General features: G+C 54.4%; 1 protein-coding gene across 1 annotated transcript in view; it reads left to right on the top strand.

The window, feature by feature from the left end:
- Positions 1-501: 501 nt before the first annotated feature.
- Positions 502-20,340, top strand: part of LOC133360724 (interferon-induced very large GTPase 1-like) — a 57,821-nt gene continuing 37,982 nt past the window's right edge. Inside the window, exon 1 of the mRNA XM_061579513.1 lies at positions 502-576. Within this exon, the coding sequence (XP_061435497.1) occupies positions 555-576 (22 nt within the window). The 5' untranslated portion in view covers positions 502-554. The remainder of the gene's footprint in view (positions 577-20,340) is intronic.

A 20,340-nucleotide genomic window follows, 5' to 3' on the forward strand; every position in this document is an offset into this window, starting at 1 on the left:
TCAGGCTGTTTCATGGGACCGGTATGTCATGCTGCACTGCTGTACCGCCAAAACATACTTTCATCAGTTTTTTTTGGAAAGATGGATATTTGAAGTAAATATATGTATATTCTGGCTATTTATACTTCAGCATGGTACTCAGTGCAGTTTTTTAAAGGTATGAATTAGAGATATAGTTACAGAGATATAGTTACAATTAACTAGATTGCATATTAAGTGAGGTGTCATAAGTTTACATTCTGCGTATAAGATAAAGGCTGTGCTAGAGTTTGAAAGGGATACAAGTGCTGGGTATTTAGTACAATTCCCCGTGGGCATCAGATTGACGTGAGTTCATTAAGAAACCAATGTCAAAAAACAGCTTCCTCTTTTCTCAAGAGATGCCATGAATATTTAGCTTCTGGCAATGACTTTTAAGTGGGGTGTGTGGGAGGTTTTATGACTTGGGGAAATGCAATATAAACACCTTCACAGCATCTTTGTGGCATCAGTATGCTTCGAGCACTGAAGACTGTGCATGGCAAGTCATTGAACAAGCGCAACTAGATGCTGTGATGCATACAGGCGACTCAGAAGGTGAGTGAAAATTATATGCAGTTAACCCTTTCCCATTAACTGTATATACATATTTAAAAACTTGATAACATTTAAATATTAAATACGAACGACAAAATATCTGTTCAATTTTCCCTCTTTAAAAGTCTTGTGAGATCTGCCGTGTGGCAATCAAATGAAGAAAATATCCAAACGCAACACTTTTTCAACAATATGGCATTTAAAATACGATATGTAATATGCACCATTTTGGGTTATGGCACTTCTTCACTCATAAAATGTCCATTTATCATTCTTAAAAATTGTTATCCATGGATCACTTGCTCATCGAGGATGTGCATTATAATCCACGACAATGATCTAACCAAGTTAGAAAGTCAGCCAATTACATTTCGTTTCGGGATTATTGGCTTTATTCTCATACACGAGCAGGGTGGGGAAATTGGTTAGCCGGCGTGACCTGAGGTTTCGCCGTTGCGGCAGGGGCCAGCCTGAGAAACCTCCCATCTCCTGCCGGTACTTGTGCGCTCTCATCGCTCGTCTTTGCTAATGACTCCACCAAGGCCGCGTCACGTGGCCCTTTGCTCTGCCGTCGGACCTGGCCGCTGACTCAGCAAGGCTGTACGTACGTATGTTTAACTTCTTTTGGACCATGCTAAATTGAGGGCTGCCCACAATGCGCCTCGAACTCCTCACCCATGATGACGTTTTTTGGGTTAGATCGTGTAAATGTCATAAACCCAACTCCACCCGCCACAGTCAACGAATATGGGTTTGTCACGTAAATAAAACTTGCCAATAAGTGACTACTTTAGCACACCATATTCCCATCTACTGTATTAGTAATACCCTTTCCCCCGAGTGCCTGGGACCCCCTAGCCCCACGGTTAGTGTACGACGAGTGGTGGTCCAGCCCCCGCACACGTGAGGTAGTCCCCCAATTCGGGCCCCCATCCACCTCACTCTCAATATCTCGAGGCTCGGCCAACTTCTCATTAAGGAATATTGTACAATTAACAAACAAGGTGCTAAATGGTCGTAAATGACACTCATAAGAAATAAAAAGGTAAAAAACACGTTTTTCAATGCTCACACTTTTATTTGCACTCAAAAGGGGAAAAAACATTATTTTGACCCCAAATTTAATAAAAAATTGATATGCAGAATGAATGTGTGTGGATGCGTAAAGAAAATTAAACATACCAAAGGCTTTTGTTCAGCACATCAAATTTGAATACATTTGGGATCAAAATAATGTATTTTCTATATTTGAGTGCCAATAGAATTGTGTGCATTGAAAAACTAGTTTTAACCTATGTTTTTGCATTGTTTTAAATGTCGACGGCTATATGAAAATAAAAAGGAAATAATTGCTTGGTAACAGTCAAAGTAGAAAATTATAATTTTAAATAGGCAATGTTGAAGGGGAGTGCAGAGTAAGTTGTTGTATTATTAAAACAAATTGTTATATGTGTAAAGTAGTAACTCGGCGGGAGACGACTCTGACGGGTAGCACACCTTTTATTAACACCAACTTATTTTACACGGGTGGCAACTGCCACATAACCCACGAGGTTCCCCTGAGCTATACCCACACGGGCTCTCACGCCCCGTAGCTTCTTGGAACACACCCGGCTGGGTTATTAGTCTCGACTCTGGGTCCCACAGCCTGGTTCCACATGGACACCAGGCCACGGGTCCCACAGCCTCGCCTCTGAGCCGCACAGGGTCCCGGCCCTTACAAGGACAGCGGGGCTAGGGGTCTCAGGGCCCTATCTCTTCAACTCCGTCTTCGATCTTCAGCTGGTAATAACTCCCCGAGTGCTCCTGCGCGTCCCCCTTTATAGTCCTTCATGCGGACGTCGCTGAGAGCACACACCCCAGTTGACCAATCACTCAGCACGCTGCCCACGATCCTGTTTCCCATATCGTGTCTGCGCGCACAACCACGCACCCAGCGCCGCCCCGTGATCCATCACTGTCGGCGTGCGTCAACACCCCACACTCGATGTAGCCACGCCCGGCGCGCGCACACACACGCCCCCTCCTTGTCAGCGCGCACCACCACTACATCACCCCCTACCACATAGCTCGCAGCCGACCCGGCTGCTAAAAAATGTTTATTTCCCTCCCCAATTAGTGTGTGCCCCGTAACACCAACAACAATCACAACAACACAATAAGAACTCCGCCATCCGTAAGCAGAGCATATCACCGCAACAACAGAACAATATGTACAAGCGGCGAGCGACAACAATAAACGTATATACAAAAATGACTCGTGCAGCGGTCCCTTCCTTTCCGACCACCCCTTGAACGGGGCAATGTACCGGGCAGAAGGGGAACGTGGCGCCAAGCCGCAATCTCGGGCCCCCCCCTCAGGAAAAGTGGCTAGTCTTAGCACGAGTCCGCCTGGCCGGTCCGTCGTACGGAACCAGACGCGGTTGACCGTCCGGTGGCGCCGGCAGTCCAGGGAGGCACGGGGCAGGTATTGTAGATCCGTGCGCGCCTCGGGATTCTGGCTCTCGGTGGTCAGCAGCCGTCAGGTCCGCGACACCTGGGAGTAGGTCAGGCGGAGACACGTGAGGATCAGACTGCGACACCTCCCACCCCGAGCCGACGGCCCCATCACACGCTCGGTCGTTACGGCACAAAGGGAGGTCATGGGTTTCCGCGAAAGGTTTCAGCTGGGAGGGGTGTACGTACCAACGGCGTTTTCCCCATTTAATCTGGATACACTGGGGTCGCGCGATACGCACGATTTCCACAGGTCCCCTCCATGGTCTCAACAACTTAGGGGGCGTGGCCAACGGTGCATGTGGACAATGCAGCCAGGCCTTATCGCCTGTTTTCCAATCGTGTGTATACACTTTCCGTTCATGCAACCTTTCGTTAGCGACCTGGCGCGACCTCGAATTCAACCTTGCAGCCTCTCGCGCTTCAGCCAGCTTGGCGATATTAAATTTGATGTGGTCGGCCAATTTGGATTTCGCACGTGGCTGGGAAATCCCCAGTTGGACATCCATAGGCGGATCAGCCTCCCGCCCATACATGAGAAAAAATGGGGAAAATCCCGTTGCCGCATGGGGGGCCATTCGATAGGCCGCGAGTACCCCGGGTACCTGCAAGTCCCAATCAACCTGATCGTTGCAGACCTGTTGGCACAGCATAGAAGTAATCGTTCTGTTTAGACGTTCAACCATTCCATCAGTCTGCGGGTGGTACGGGGAGGTACGCACTTTTTTTGTACCCAACAGGTCGCACACCTCGCGCAACAAAACGCTCAAAAAGTTCTTTCCTTGGTCCGTCAGCAAGCGTTCTGGGGCGCCTTTGTCCAAAACATAGCCCTGGACAAAGGCGTCCGCCACCGCCGCAGCCGACTGGTTGGCGAGTGGCCACGCCATAGGCTATCGGGTGAAGTATTCTACGCCAACCAGCAGGTATTTGTTACCCCTAGGTGTAGCGGGAAAGGGCCCCAAAATGTCGAGCGCAACCAATTCGTTCGTGCGCGAAACCTGAATGGATTGTAGCGGTGGATTAGCCGCTATCTGTGGGGGTTTCCTTCGAGCGCACCCCACACATCCCTTGAGGATGTTCTCCACGTCGCTCCCCATACCCGGCCAATAATAGTCCCGTTGGAGTAGGGCAAGCGTTTTGTGAAATCCCAAATGCATGAGGCGTTCGTGAGCAGCCAGAACGACCCTCCCCCGTAAAGCAGATGGTACAACGAGCGTATGGCGCCGGGACATATTGTCCCACTTCATCAGGAGGCCCTGTCTGACCACCCATGAACTGACCCACGTCTCCCCCCCCTCGGGAGCCTCCGCCTTCCGCCGCAGCGTGAGTAGGGAGCTGTCGGCCATTTGGAGACGGCCCCACTCGATAAGAGGTAACGCGAGTAACGAGTCCCCGCCCGTAGGAGCGGCGGGCAAAACGACCTCTGGAGCATCAGTGGCGGCGAGCAAAACTTCCGCGCGAGTGGCGACAGGGGGTTTACACCGCGCCGATCCCAGAAGACACGCGCATTCCGAGCGAGGCGGCAACCGCGACAAGGCATCCGCATTCGAGTGCCGCAATCCCTTTCGGTAAATCGTCGTGAACTGGTAGTCTTGTAGGACCTCCAGCCATCGGGACAATTGGCCGGAGGGTTGCGCCACCCGCATTGCGTATTGGAGAGCCGCGTGGTCCGTACGAACAGTAAAATGACGTCCGTAGAGATACGGTCTGAATTGCTGTATAAAAAAAACGATCGCTAGCAATTCACGACGAGTCACACAGTAGCGTTGTTCCGCAGGTGACAGAACTCTACTACCGTAGGCGACCACCCGTTCGACCCCCCCGACTACCTGTGAGAGCACTCCCCCGATACCCGTGTTACTGGCATCCGTGTCAAGCAGAAACGGTTGCGTGAAATCGGGGTAACACAAGGGGGGAGCTCGCACCAAGGCGTCCCGAAGGGAGCAGAACGCAGCCTCCTCATCTGAGCCCCAGTGAAACCTTACCCCTTTAGCCGTCAAAGCGTGTAGGGGCCTGGCAATGGTGGCAAAATGTTCAACAAAACGGCGGTAGTAGGAGGCGAATCCTATGAAGCTGCGGACTTCAGTGACTGAGGTTGGCGTTGGCCATGAGCTGACACAGTGCGTTTTAGGAGGGTCTGTGGAGATCCCTGAATGGCCAACAATATGGCCCAAGTACCGGACCGATTCCCGGAGCAGGTGACATTTCGCGGGTTTAAATTTTAATTTAGCGGAACGCATCCTGAGGAACACCCCTCTCAAGCGCTGGAGGTGCTCCTCGAAAGTCCGGCTGAAAATGATGATATCATCGAGGTAGATCAAACTAGTGTCCCATTGGAGTCCTGACAAAACCAATTCCATGAGCCTCTGGAACGTGGCGGGAGCGGAATGTAAGCCCATGGGCAATCGATTGAATTCAAATAGGCCTCCTGGTGTCCGGAAAGCGGTCTTAGGTTTTGATTCCTCATCGAGGGGCAATTGCCAAAATCCTGAAAGCAGGTCAAGTGTCGAAAAATACTGTGCTCCCGCCAAGGCATCCAGCGACTCATCCATCCTGGGTAGTGGATACGCGTCGGCCATAGAGATTTTATTTAGGCGGCGAAAATCCACACAAAACCGCAAGGACCCGTCCTGTTTCTTCACAAGGACGATGGGAGCCCCCCACGGACTGGAAGAGGGCGAAATGATGTCGGCAGCCAGCATGTCATTAACAGCCGATCTCACATGTTCCTTCTCGGCTGGGCTGAGCCGGAAGGGATTTTGCCGAATAGGGGCCGCATCACCGGTCGCTATGTGGTGGCGCAACAAATCCGTGCAGCCAATATCGTACTTATGTCTGCTAAAGATGTCGGCGAATTCGAGTAGCAGGCCCCTCAACGCTCCCAACTGCACACTAGACAAGTCACTAGACCCAGCACACAACGAGTCGAGCCATTCTGTCCCCTCTTCCGATGGAGGGTGTGTATCGAGGCTGGAGTCGGCATGCGCAACGAGCCGTTTCGTCGACGGGTAGCGGCGCCGCGTGAGGCAGCACCATGCCCTGAGTAATTACAGCCGTCCGCGACCCCGTATTCAGAACCATCACGAACGGATCTCTGTCCGCCCGCACCATGGTCTGAGCTACTGCTAAGTCGAGGCCCCCAACAGCTCTGTTAGATGGCCCTAACAGGACACCCTGGTCCCCCGCGTCGATCCCGAGGGGTTTTCGCAACCGAAGGGGTACCAACATTTGCGATCCCGGGGGCACCCGCACAGTCTGAGTTGCCAGCGCCTGAACCGTTGCACAAACCGTGCGTATTTTGGTAGGACTCGTTAAAAATGCAACCCGCCGACCCGATGGAAGTTCAATGCAGGCTTGATCAATGAGAATTTTAATGGGCATTTTAGCCAAAAAGTCCGTGCCCAGTAAACAAGGGACTGCCAGAGACGATGACACAAAAATGGGCCCCGCCAATTTGATATCACCAATACAAATAGTAGCCCGAATCTGTCCGATTATTCCCAAAGATCTCCCGTTCGCCGCGTAAAACGGTACGTCCACCGGGAGAAGGGGTCGGCATTGGACGGGAAGGATGTTATAAATAAACCCCGTTACTACGGACGACCCGGCCGACGCAGCCACTATCCTGTGGGCCAACTCTGACCATTCGACTGCTCCCAGCCCGTGTACGAACCCCCCTCGCCGAACCGAATCCCCGGTACCCATACGCGGTCCCCCCACCGCGAAGCGGCGACCCGAGTGTGCCATGTATGTGGACCGAGCGTGTGGGGTGCCGCGACTTGCCGGGGTTTGCTGGGATGACTTGGGGCCTTGGTCGTCGTCCGGACGTGGTCCCGTGGCGCGCTGACGCGGAGCCCGGCACCCGACGAGACGTGACCCCGGAGGCCGCAGTTGTAACACAAGACCATGGACGTCGTAGGTTTCGGTTGCTCCAGCTTGCGGGATCGTACGGGCGAACGACCTCCCGATCTCCACTCCCCCGGTCTTGAGATGGTGAAGGCCTCCTCCCGAACCGTAGCAGTCTGAGGCTCGGCGCCCGTCGCGGCAGGTGTCGCGATCCCCGCCGATGCACAGATGACCGTCCGCTTTCGCTTGAGGACCTCGTGTGCGTGAATACTTGTCGCCACCCCCAAGGAGCAGATGTCCATCTCGTCGGCCGTATTTATGGGCACTCCCAGACCGTGAGCCAACGCCAGCAGCTGCTCTGTCACCATGGCGTCCTTCCCCTCCTTGTCCATGCGTGGAAAGGCGGCGTCCGCCAGGGCGAGCAGCGATGTGCGATAGGCGAGAGTAGTTTCTCCATCCACCTTACGCCGTTCGTAAAACTGGTGGCGACAGGTCGAGGGCGGTCCGAACACCTTAGCCATGAGATGTAGCGCGGCCTGGAGCGTTGAGCGGGACGACCTTGGGGCGGATGTGAAGGCCGCAAGTGCGTCGTCGTCGAGCATCGCCGGCAGCGCGCGTAGGGCAGTGGTGTCGGACCACCCCGACATCTCCTGATGCGCGAGGAACCTTCGTTGGAAGGCCCCCCAGTCGCCCCCGTCCGCCTTGAACGCCGTGAGCGCGGGCAGTCTCTGTTGGAGGACCTGGTCGTCGTCCCCCGATGAATGCTTTTCCCGCGCACCGCTGTATTCAATGAAAATGTCGGCTCCGTCGGCAGGCGCATGGTGGAGAGGCTCGGCGCGCGCCAATGACGCGGGCTTTGTGGAGTGGAGGTCCCCGAGCACGTGGTGTCCACGCTTCCCGCCAATTGCTGGTGGACCCTCGAAAATGGCGCCAATTTCAAAACTTTTGGCGCGAAGCGCGTTCTGGCGGGATCCCGGCGGCCACGCTCCCTCCTCCACCCTCGTAGTCGCCCTCCCGCCTCCTGAAGCCGTGATTTCAGACAAAATCGAAGCGGCGGCGAGCAACAACTCCGCCAGGCGGGAGTGTGCTTCCTGAAGGCCGGTGTTGGAGGCGAGCGGAGCGTCGTCCATCGCCGCGAGGTGCTGCATCGGCGGCATCTCATCTTCCTCGCCTCCCAATGCTTGTGGCTCCGGTACGTCGTCGTCTTCCCGATCTCGGTCGTGGGTACGGGTAGTCTTCCTGGTATCCATCGTTTGTGAAGACAGGTTTACTTCTGACGCCAGTTGTAAAGTAGTAACTCGGCGGGAGACGACTCTGACGGGTAGCAAACCTTTTATTAACACCAACTTATTTTACACGGGTGGCAACTGCCACATAACCCACGAGGTTCCCCTGAGCTATACCCACACGGGCTCTCACGCCCCGTAGCTTCTTGGAACACACCCGGCTGGGTTATTAGTCTCGACTCTGGGTCCCACAGCCTGGTTCCACATGGACACCAGGCCACGGGTCCCACAGCCTCGCCTCTGAGCCGCACAGGGTCCCGGCCCTTACAAGGACAGCGGGGCTAGGGGTCTCAGGGCCCTATCTCTTCAACTCCGTCTTCGATCTTCAGCTGGTAATAACTCCCCGAGTGCTCCTGCGCGTCCCCCTTTATAGTCCTTCATGCGGACGTCGCTGAGAGCACACACCCCAGTTGACCAATCACTCAGCACGCTGCCCACGATCCTGTTTCCCATATCGTGTCTGCGCGCACAACCACGCACCCAGCGCCGCCCCGTGATCCATCACTGTCGGCGTGCGTCAACACCCCACACTCGATGTAGCCACGCCCGGCGCGCGCACACACACGCCCTCTCCTTGTCAGCGCGCACCACCACTACATATGTATGGTGAGACATTGTAAAAAAATACGTTCTAGTCCTACACTGGTGAACTTAGTAAATACTTGGACGTAAATTCTGGCAATTTGCATACAGTAAGCTTATGTAAAGTTGAAATGCAGCAAAAAAATAAAGGAAGTAGCATTCGTCTCTGTTTATGTTTATGCCTATGCAAATTTATATTGTGATTTAAAGGGGGAAAACATGCAAACGGCCAGATAATATGTAGGTGTCAGGGTTAGGATTGAACACAGGACCTCCTGTAAACCAGGCAAGGTCTATGAAGAAAGCACCCTGACATGGAATGTGGCCGATCTGTTTGGACCGCAAAATTAAAGCAGATTTGAGCGGGGATAGTGGTTGGAGGGGTGCCTATCATGCACAAGCAGGTTACCATAGGGCTGGGGGGGCACGTTGTGTTTACATGCAATCTAACCTATATAATTAATTTTTTGTCTGTCTGTCTGTCTGTCCGTCCGTCTGTTCGCCTGCGTACGCTCGCTTCTGGGGGATTTAGCTCTCGGACCGTGGGGTTCGCCGAGATTAAATTTTGCCGGTGGGCACGCCCCCGGCCCCGCGGTGAACTTAGGCATTTCCGATTTTTCGTCTCTAAACTTTAAATCGGACAGATTATCGATTTAGTGCGATTTCTCTTTATTTATTTACTATTGCCGACCGGCACCTAACGAAGCACGCCGTTGCGCATGCGCGAAGGCGGTTGCCCCTGGCAACGGGCGGTTGGTCCCTGGCAACGGGCGGTTGGCCCCTGGCAACGGGCAGCAACGCCGTCGCTGCGGGGTGGATGCCATTTTTAATTCCCGTTAAAAATATGCGCATGCATTAACACGCGACGCTGAGGTAAATTCATCAAAGTTTCAGGTCGTCTTCACTCCCCCCCCCCCACCCCAATGTGTGCAATTACTATCATAGGGTCGGTAGATAATAAAATTATAGCGATTTGACAGTATTATTGTAGCGCGGGGGGGGGGGTAACGGCCACAGCACCCAGCCTCGGCCGGGTGGGCAATCTAGGCGAGGCCGGAGGCTCTGCACGGTACTAGGCCTCGACACCCCACGCTTGTCAGGCGACGACTTTGTGCTATAAACTCGATATACCCAGCGTTGCCCGGGGGGAAAATACATTTAAAATCTTCTGAAAACTTTAAAACATAACATACCAATGAAAATACAACTGTGTAATTTAAAATGTAAAACCGACCGCGCCAAGAATCGATTCTCTGAATCGCGCAAAGGAATCGAAGGTTGTAAATTAATTTAGAATCGCCCTGTTCCCGTTTAATATGTTGGTTATAGAGATGATATAAACTGCTACGAATGGGAAATATCCGGCGTTGACCAGGGCAAAAATATAATTAAAAACTCCTGAAAACTTTAAAACATAACATATCAATGAAAATAAAACTCTGTAATTAAAAATGGAAACCTCCTACGCGCCAGGAATCGATTCTTTGAATCGCAGCAAAGGAATCATCGAAGGTTGTAGATTCCTTTAGAATCGCCCTATTCCCATTCAATATATTTACGTGTTGCCACGTTTGCTTAACATTTCCGACACACACATTCACACATTTAGCTTTTACATTTAACATACAAAACGTCAGCATGTACTGCTGTCATCATAGGCACAAATATATACACCCTCAACACTCTCCCTCGCCACTCTCCCTCACTCATCATCACCACTCTCCCTCACCACTCACTATCACTCACTATCACTCACCACTCACACTCACCACTCACCATCACTCACAACCACACTTTCCACTTACCGTCACAACTCAACCTCACCACTATTCCTCACTACTTATCCTCACCACTCTCCCTCACCAATCACCCTCACCACTCACCCTCACCACCACCACTCACCATACCACTCACGCTTACCACTCACGCTCACCACTCACCCTCACTACTCACCCCTCACCCTCACTACTCACCACTCACCCTCAACACTCACCATCACTACTCACTAATCACCCTAACCACTCACCCTCACCACTCACCACTCATTTCCACCACTCATCCTCACCACTCACCCCTCACCACTCACCCTCACCACTCACCCCCACCACTCACCCCTCTCCATCACCACTCTTTTTCACCACTCACCACTCACCCTTACTACTCACAATCACCACTCACCCTCACCACTACTCACCACTCACCCTCACCTTCACCACTCACCCTCACCACTCACTCTCACCACTCACTCTCACCCTCACCACTCACCCTCACGGCTCACCACTCACCCTCACCACTCACCATCACTGTGGTGGTGGTACCTGCTATGATGACAGTAGTACAAGCTGACGTTTTGTATGTTAAATGTCAAAAGCTAAATTAGTGAATGTGTGTGTCTGTTCGAAATGTCAAGCATACTTGGCGACACGTAAGTAAGTTTTTAAAACGGGAATAAGGTGAGTGGTGGTGGTGAGGGTGAGTGTTGAGGGTGAGTGGTGAGTGGTTAGGGTGAGTAGTGAGGGTGAGTGGTGAGCGTGAGTGGTGAGTGGTGAGCTTGACTGGTGAGGGTGAGTGGTGAGGGAGAGTGGTGAGGGAGATTGGTGAGGGAGATTGGTGAGGGAGATTGGTGAGGGAGAGTGGTGAGGGAGAGTGGTGAGGGAGATTGGTGAGGGAGATTGGTGAGGGAGAGTGGTGAGGGAGAGTGGTGAGGGTGAATGGTGAGGGTGAGTGGTGAGGGTGAGTAGTGAGTGGTGAGGGTGAGTGGTAAGTGGTGAGGGTGAGTGGTGATTGGTGAGGGTGAGTGGTGAGGGTGAGTGGGGAGGGTGAGTGGCAGTTGTGAGTGGTGATTAGTGAGGGGTGAGTGGTGAGGGTGAGCGGTGAGGATGAGGTTGAGTGGTGAGCGGTGAGGGTGAGTGGTGATTGGTGAGGGTGTGATTGGTGAGGATGAGTGGTGAGGGTGAGTAGTGAGGGTGAGTGGTTGTTGTGAGGGTGAGTGGATGTTGTGAGGGTGAGTGGTAAGAGTGGTGAGGGTGAGTGACGGTTGTGAGTGGTGATTAGTGAGGGGTGAGTGGTGAGGGTGAGCGTGAGTGGTGAGGGTGAGTGGTGAGGATGAGCAGTGATGGTGAGCAGTGAGGGTGAGTGGTGATTGGTGATTGGTGAGGGTGTTATTGGGGAGGATGAGTGGTGAGTGGTCAGGGTGAGTGGTGAGGGTGAGTGGTGAGTGTTGAGGGTAAGTGGTGAGTAGTGAGGGTGAGTGGTGAGCGTGACTGGTGAGTGGTGAGGGTGAGTGGTGAGGGAGAGTGGTGAGGGAGAGTGGTGAGGGAGAGTGGTGAGGGTAAATGGTGAGGGTGAGTGGTGAGGGTGAATGGTGAGGGTGAGTGGTGAGGGTGAGTAGTGAGTGGTGAGGGGTAAGTGGTGGTGGTGAGCGGTGAGGGTGAGTGATGAGGGTGAGTGGTGAGTAGTGAGGGTGAGTGGTGAGCGTGACTGGTGAGTGGTGAGGGTGAGTGGTGAGGGAGAGTGGTGAGAAAGAGTGGTGAGGGAGAGTGGTGAGGGTAAATGGTGAGGGTGAGTGGTGAGGGTGAATTGTGAGGGTGAGTGGTGAGGGTGAGTAGTGAGTGGTGAGGGGTAAGTTGTGAGTGGTAAGGGAGAGTGGTGAGGGTGAGTGGTGAGGGTGAGTGGTGAGGGTGAGTAGTGAGTGGTGAGGGTGAGGTTGAGTGGTGAGCGGTGAGGGTGAGCAGTGAGGGTGAGTGGTGATTGGTGAGGGTGTGATTGGTGAGGATGAGTGGTGAGGGTGAGTAGTGAGGGTGAGTGGTTGTTGTGAGGGTGAGTGGTGAGGGTGAGTGGTGATTGTTGAGGGTGTGATTGGTGAGGATGAGTGGTGAGTGGTGAGGGTGAGTGGTGAGGGTGAGGGTGAGTGGTGAGGGTGAGTGGTGAGGGTGAGTAGTGAGTGGTGAGGGTGAGGTTGAGTGGTGAGCGGTGAGGGTGAGCAGTGAGGGTGAGTGGTGATCGGTGAGGGTGTGATTGGTGAGGATGAGTGGTGAGGGTGAGTAGTGAGGGTGAGTGGTTGTTGTGAGGGTGAGTGGTGAGGGTGAGTGGTGATTGTTGAGGGTGTGATTGGTGAGGATGAGTGGTGAGTAGTGAGGGTGAGTAGTGAGGGTGAGTGGTGAGGGTGAGTGGTGAGGGTGAGTGGCGGTTGTGAGTGGTGATTAGTGAGGGGTGAGTGGTGAGGATGAGCGTGAGTGGTGAGGGAGAGTGGTGATTGGTGAGGGTGAGTGGTGAGGGTGAGTGGGGAGGGTGAGTGGCAGTTGTGAGTGGTGATTAGTGAGGGGTGAGTGGTGAGGGTGAGCGTGAGTGGTGAGGGTGAGGTTGAGTGGTGAGCGGTGAGGGTGAGTGGTGATTGGTGAGGGTGTGATTGGTGAGGATGAGTGGTGAGGGTGAGTAGTGAGGGTGAGTGGTTGTTGTGAGGGTGAGTGGATGTTGTGAGGGTGAGTGGTGAGTGGTAAGAGTGGTGAGGGTGAGTGACGGTTGTGAGTGGTGATTAGTGAGGGGTGAGTGGTGAGGGTGAGCGTGAGTGGTGAGGGTGAGTGGTGAGGATGAGCAGTGAGGGTGAGCAGTGAGGGTGAGTGGTGATTGGTGAGGGTGTTATTGGGGAGGATGAGTGGTGAGTGGTCAGGGTGAGTGGTGAGGGTGAGTGGTGAGTGTTGAGGTTGAGTGGTGAGTAGTGAGGGGGAGTGGTGAGCGTGACTGGTGAGTGGTGAGGGTGAGTGGTGAGGGAGAGTGGTGAAAGAGAGTGGTGAGGGAGAGTGGTGAGGGTAAATGGTGAGGGTGAGTGGTGAGGGTGAATGATGAGGGTGAGTGGTGAGGGTGAGTAGTGAGTGGTGAGGGGTAAGTGGTGAGGGTGAGTGGTGAGCGGTGAGGGTGAGTGATGAGAGTGAGTGGTGAGTAGTGAGGGTGAGTGGTGAGCGTGACTGGTGAGTGGTGAGGGTGAATGGTGAGGGTGAGTGGTGAGGGTGAGTAGTGAGTGGTGAGGGGTAAGTTGTGAGTGGTAAGGGAGAGTGGTGAGGGTGAGTGGTGAGGGTGAGTGGTGAGGGTGAGTAGTGAGTGGTGAGGGTGAGGTTGAGTGGTGAGCGGTGAGGGTGAGCAGTGAGGGTGAGTGGTGATTGGTGAGCGTGTGATTGGTGAGGATGATTGGTGAGGGTGAGTAGTGAGGGTGAGTGGTTGTTGTGAGGGTGAGTGGTGAGGGTGAGTGGTGATTGTTGAGGGTGTGATTGGTGAGGATGAGTGGTGAGTGGTGAGGGTGAGTGGTGAGGGTAAGTGGTGAGGGTGAGTGGTGAGGGTGAGTAGTGAGTGGTGAGGGTGAGGTTGAGTGGTGAGCGGTGAGGGTGAGCAGTGAGGGTGAGTGGTGATCGGTGAGGGTGTGATTGGTGAGGATCAGTGGTGAGGGTGAGTAGTGAGGGTGAGTGGTTGTTGTGAGGGTGAGTGGTGAGGGTGAGTGGTGATTGTTGAGGGTGTGATTGGTGAGGATGAGTGGTGAGTAGTGAGGGTGAGTAGTGAGGGTGAGTGGTGAGGGTGAGTGGTGAGGGTGAGTGGCGGTTGTGAGTGGTGATTAGTGAGGGGTGAGTGGTGAGGATGAGCGTGAGTGGTGAGGGTGAGTGGTGAGGATGAGCAGTGATGGTGAGCAGTGAGGGTGAGTGGTGATTGGTGATTGGTGAGGGTGTTATTGGGGAGGATGAGTGGTGAGTGGTGAGGGTGAGTGGTGAGTGTTGAGGGTAAGTGGTGAGTAGTGAGGGTGAGTGGTGAGCGTGACTGGTGAGTGGTGAGGGTGAGTGGTGAGGGAGAGTGGTGAGGGAGAGTGGTGAGGGAGAGTGGTGAGGGTAAATGGTGAGGGTGAGTGGTGAGGGTGAATGGTGAGGGTGAGTGGTGAGGGTGAGTAGTGAGTGGTGAGGGGTAAGTGGTGGTGGTGAGCGGTGAGGGTGAGGGATGAGGGGGAGGGGTGAGTAGTGAGGGTGAGTGGTGAGCGTGACTGGTGAGTGGTGAGGGTGAGTGGTGAGGGAGAGTGGTGAGAAAGAGTGGTGAGGGTAAATGGTGAGGGTGAGTGGTGAGGGTGAATGGTGAGGGTGAGTGGTGAGGGTGAGTAGTGAGTGGTGAGGGGTAAGTTGTGAGTGGTAAGGGAGAGTGGTGAGGATGAGTGGTGAGGGTGAGTGGTGAGGGTGAGTAGTGAGTGGTGAGGGTGAGGTTGAGTGGTGAGCGGTGAGGGTGAGCAGTGAGGGTGAGTGGTGATTGGTGAGGGTGTGATTGGTGAGGATGAGTGGTGAGGGTGAGTAGTGAGGGTGAGTGGTTGTTGTGAGGGTGAGTGGTGAGGGTGAGTGGTGATTGTTGAGGGTGTGATTGGTGAGGATGAGTGGTGAGTGGTGAGGGTGAGTGGTGAGGGTGAGGGTGAGTGGTGAGGGTGAGTGGTGAGGGTGAGTAGTGAGTGGTGAGGGTGAGGTTGAGTGGTGAGCGGTGAGGGTGAGCAGTGAGGGTGAGTGGTGATCGGTGAGGGTGTGATTGGTGAGGATGAGTGGTGAGGGTGAGTAGTGAGGGTGAGTGGTTGTTGTGAGGGTGAGTGGTGAGGGTGAGTGGTGATTGTTGAGGGTGTGATTGGTGAGGATGAGTGGTGAGTAGTGAGGGTGAGTAGTGAGGGTGAGTGGTGAGGGTGAGTGGTGAGGGTGAGTGGCGGTTGTGAGTGGTGATTAGTGAGGGGTGAGTGGTGAGGATGAGCGTGAGTGGTGAGGGAGAGTGGTGATTGGTGAGGGTGAGTGGTGAGGGTGAGTGGGGAGGGTGAGTGGCAGTTGTGAGTGGTGATTAGTGAGGGGTCAGTGGTGAGGGTGAGCGTGAGTGGTGAGGGTGAGGTTGAGTGGTGAGCGGTGAGGGTGAGTGGTGATTGGTGAGGGTGTGATTGGTGAGGATGAGTGGTGAGGGTGAGTAGTGAGGGTGAGTGGTTGTTGTGAGGGTGAGTGGATGTTGTGAGGGTGAGTGGTGAGTGGTAAGAGTGGTGAGGGTGAGTGACGGTTGTGAGTGGTGATTAGTGAGGGGTGAGTGGTGAGGGTGAGCGTGAGTGGTGAGGGTGAGTGGTGAGGATGAGCAGTGAGGGTGAGCAGTGAGGGTGAGTGGTGATTGGTGAGGGTGTTATTGGGGAGGATGAGTGGTGAGTGGTCAGGGTGAGTGGTGAGGGTGAGTGGTGAGTGTTGAGGTTGAGTGGTGAGTAGTGAGGGGGAGTGGTGAGCGTGACTGGTGAGTGGTGAGGGTGAGTGGTGAGGGAGAGTGGTGAGGGAGAGTGGTGAGGGAGAGTGGTGAGGGTAAATGGTGAGGGTGAGTGGTGAGGGTGAATGGTGAGGGTGAGTGGTGAGGGTGAGTAGTGAGTGGTGAGGGGTAAGTGGTGAGGGTGAGTGGTGAGCGGTGAGGGTGAGTGATGAGAGTGAGTGGTGAGTAGTGAGGGTGAGTGGTGAGCGTGACTGGTGAGTGGTGAGGGTGAATGGTGAGGGTGAGTGGTGAGGGTGAGTAGTGAGTGGTGAGGGGTAAGTTGTGAGTGGTAAGGGAGAGTGGTGAGGGTGAGTGGTGAGGGTGAGTGGTGAGGGTGAGTAGTGAGTGGTGAGGGTGAGGTTGAGTGGTGAGCGGTGAGGGTGAGCAGTGAGGGTGAGTGGTGATTGGTGAGCGTGTGATTGGTGAGGATGAGTGGTGAGGGTGAGTAGTGAGGGTGAGTGGTTGTTGTGAGGGTGAGTGGTGAGGGTGAGTGGTGATTGTTGAGGGTGTGATTGGTGAGGATGAGTGGTGAGTGGTGAGGGTGAGTGGTGAGGGTGAGTGGTGAGGGTGAGTGGTGAGGGTGAGTGGTGAGGGTGAGTAGTGAGTGGTGAGGGTGAGGTTGAGTGGTGAGCGGTGAGGGTGAGCAGTGAGGGTGAGTGGTGATTGGTGAGCGTGTGATTGGTGAGGATGAGTGGTGAGGGTGAGTAGTGAGGGTGAGTGGTTGTTGTGAGGGTGAGTGGTGAGGGTGAGTGGTGATTGTTGAGGGTGTGATTGGTGAGGATGAGTGGTGAGTGGTGAGGGTGAGTGGTGAGGGTGAGTGGTGAGGGTGAGTGGTGAGGGTGAGTGGTGAGGGTGAGTAGTGAGTGGTGAGGGTGAGGTTGAGTGGTGAGCGGTGAGGGTGAGCAGTGAGGGTGAGTGGTGATCGGTGAGGGTGTGATTGGTGAGGATGAGTGGTGAGGGTGAGTGGTGAGGGTGAGTGGCGGTTGTGAGTGGTGATTAGTGAGGGGTGAGTGGTGAGGGTGAGCATGAGTGGTGAGGGAGAGTGGTGAGGGTAAATGATGAGGGTGAGTGGTGAGGGTGAATGGTGAGGGTGAGTGGTGAGGGTGAGTAGTGAGTGGTGAGGGGTAAGTGGTGAGGGTGAGTGGTGAGCGGTGAGGGTGACTGTTGAGGGTGAGTGGTGAGTAGTGAGTGTGAGTGCTGAGCGTGACTGGTGAGTGGTGAGGGTGAGTGGTGAGGGAGAGTGGTGAGGGAGAGTGGTGAGGGAGAGTGGTGAGGGTAAATGGTGAGGGTGAGTGGTGAGGGTGAATGGTGAGGGTGAGTGGTGAGGGTGAGTAGTGAGTGGTGAGGGGTAAGTAGTGAGTGGTGAGGGAGAGTGGTGAGGGTGAGTGGTGAGGGTGAGTGGTGAGGGTGAATGGTGAGTGGTGAGGGTGAGTAGTGAGTGGTGAGGGTGAGGTTGAGTGGTGAGCAGGGAGGGTGAGCAGTGAGGGTGAGTGGTGATTGGTGAGGGTGTGATTGGTGAGGATGAGTGGTGAGGGTGAGTAGTGAGGGTGAGTGGTTGTTGTGAGGGTGAGTGGTGAGGGTGAGTGGTGATTGTTGAGGGTGTGATTGGTGAGGATGAGTGGTGAGTGGTGAGGGTGAGTGGTGAGGGTGAGGGTGAGTGGTGAGGGTGAGTGGTGAGGGTGAGTAGTGAGTGGTGAGGGTGAGGTTGAGTGGTGAGCGGTGAGGGTGAGCAGTGAGGGTGAGTGGTGATCGGTGAGGGTGTGATTGGTGAGGATGAGTGGTGAGGGTGAGTAGTGAGGGTGAGTGGTTGTTGTGAGGGTGAGTGGTGAGGGTGAGTGGTGATTGTTGAGGGTGTGATTGGTGAGGATGAGTGGTGAGTAGTGAGGGTGAGTAGTGAGGGTGAGTGGTGAGGGTGAGTGGTGAGGGTGAGTGGCGGTTGTGAGTGGTGATTAGTGAGGGTTGAGTGGTGAGGATGAGCGTGAATGGTGAGGGAGAGTGGTGATTGGTGAGGGTGAGTGGTGAGGGTGAGTGGGGAGGGTGAGTGGCAGTTGTGAGTGGTGATTAGTGAGGGGTGAGTGGTGAGGGTGAGCGTGAGTGGTGAGGGTGAGGTTGAGTGGTGAGCGGTGAGGGTGAGTGGTGATTGGTGAGGGTGTGATTGGTGAGGATGAGTGGTGAGGGTGAGTAGTGAGGGTGAGTGGGTGTTGTGAGGGTGAGTGGATGTTGTGAGGGTGAGTGGTGAGTGGTAAGAGTGGTGAGGGTGAGTGACGGTTGTGAGTGGTGATTAGTGAGGGGTGAGTGGTGAGGGTGAGCGTGAGTGGTGAGGGTGAGTGGTGAGGATGAGCAGTGAGGGTGAGCAGTGAGGGTGAGTGGTGATTGGTGAGGGTGTTATTGGGGAGGATGAGTGGTGAGTGGTCAGGGTGAGTGGTGAGGGTGAGTAGTGAGTGGTGAGGGTGAGGTTGAGTGGTGAGCGGTGAGGGTGAGCAGTGAGGGTGAGTGGTGATTGGTGAGGGTGTGATTGGTGAGGATGAGTGGTGAGGGTGAGTAGTGAGGGTGAGTGGTTGTTGTGAGGGTGAGTGGTGAGGGTAAGTGGTGATTGTTGAGGGTGTGATTGGTGAGGATGAGTGGTGAGTGGTGAGGGTGAGTGGTGAGGGTGAAGGTGAGTGGTGAGGGTGAGTGGTGAGGGTGAGTAGTGAGTGGTGAGGGTGAGGTTGAGTGGTGAGCGGTGAGGGTGAGCAGTGAGGGTGAGTGGTGATCGGTGAGGGTGTGATTGGTGAGGATGAGTGGTGAGGGTGAGTAGTGAGGGTGAGTGGTTGTTGTGAGGGTGAGTGGTGAGGGTGAGTGGTGATTGTTGAGGGTGTGATTGGTGAGGATGAGTGGTGAGTAGTGAGGGTGAGTAGTGAGGGTGAGTGGTGAGGGTGAGTGGTGAGGGTGAGTGGCGGTTGTGAGTGGTGATTAGTGAGGGGTGAGTGGTGAGGATGAGCGTGAGTGGTGAGGGAGAGTGGTGATTGGTGAGGGTGAGTGGTGAGGGTGAGTGGGGAGGGTGAGTGGCAGTTGTGAGTGGTGATTAGTGAGGGGTGAGTGGTGAGGGTGAGCGTGAGTGGTGAGGGTGAGGTTGAGTGGTGAGCGGTGAGGGTGAGTGGTGATTGGTGAGGGTGTGATTGGTGAGGATGAGTGGTGAGGGTGAGTAGTGAGGGTGAGTGGTTGTTGTGAGGGTGAGTGGATGTTGTGAGGGTGAGTGGTGAGTGGTAAGAGTGGTGAGGGTGAGTGACGGTTGTGAGTGGTGATTAGTGAGGGGTGAGTGGTGAGGGTGAGCGTGAGTGGTGAGGGTGAGTGGTGAGGATGAGCAGTGAGGGTGAGCAGTGAGGGTGAGTGGTGATTGGTGAGGGTGTTATTGGGGAGGATGAGTGGTGAGTGGTCAGGGTGAGTGGTGAGGGTGAGTAGTGAGTGGTGAGGGTGAGGTTGAGTGGTGAGCGGTGAGGGTGAGCAGTGAGGGTGAGTGGTGATTGGTGAGGGTGTGATTGGTGAGGATGAGTGGTGAGGGTGAGTAGTGAGGGTGAGTGGTTGTTGTGAGGGTGAGTGGTGAGGGTGAGTGGTGATTGTTGAGGGTGTGATTGGTGAGGATGAGTGGTGAGTGGTGAGGGTGAGTGGTGAGGGTGAAGGTGAGTGGTGAGGGTGAGTGGTGAGGGTGAGTAGTGAGTGGTGAGGGTGAGGTTGAGTGGTGAGCGGTGAGGGTGAGCAGTGAGGGTGAGTGGTGATCGGTGAGGGTGTGATTGGTGAGGATGAGTGGTGAGGGTGAGTAGTGAGGGTGAGTGGTTGTTGTGAGGGTGAGTGGTGAGGGTGAGTGGTGATTGTTGAGGGTGTGATTGGTGAGGATGAGTGGTGAGTAGTGAGGGTGAGTAGTGAGGGTGAGTGGTGAGGGTGAGTGGTGAGGGTGAGTGGCGGTTGTGAGTGGTGATTAGTGAGGGGTTAGTGGTGAGGATGAGCGTGAGTGGTGAGGGAGAGTGGTGATTGGTGAGGGTGAGTGGTGAGGGTGAGTGGGGAGGGTGAGTGGCAGTTGTGAGTGGTGATTAGTGAGGGGTGAGTGGTGAGGGTGAGCGTGAGTGGTGAGGGTGAGGTTGAGTGGTGAGCGGTGAGGGTGAGTGGTGATTGGTGAGGGTGTGATTGGTGAGGATGAGTGGTGAGGGTGAGTAGTGAGGGTGAGTGGTTGTTGTGAGGGTGAGTGGTGAGGGTGAGTGGTGATTGTTGAGGGTGTGATTGGTGAGGATGAGTGGTGAGT

This window comes from Lethenteron reissneri, chromosome 69, assembly GCF_015708825.2.
Source record: "Lethenteron reissneri isolate LAM-NWPU_2019-01 chromosome 69, ASM1570882v1, whole genome shotgun sequence".
In the NCBI taxonomy this organism is placed as follows: domain Eukaryota; kingdom Metazoa; phylum Chordata; class Hyperoartia; order Petromyzontiformes; family Petromyzontidae; genus Lethenteron; species Lethenteron reissneri.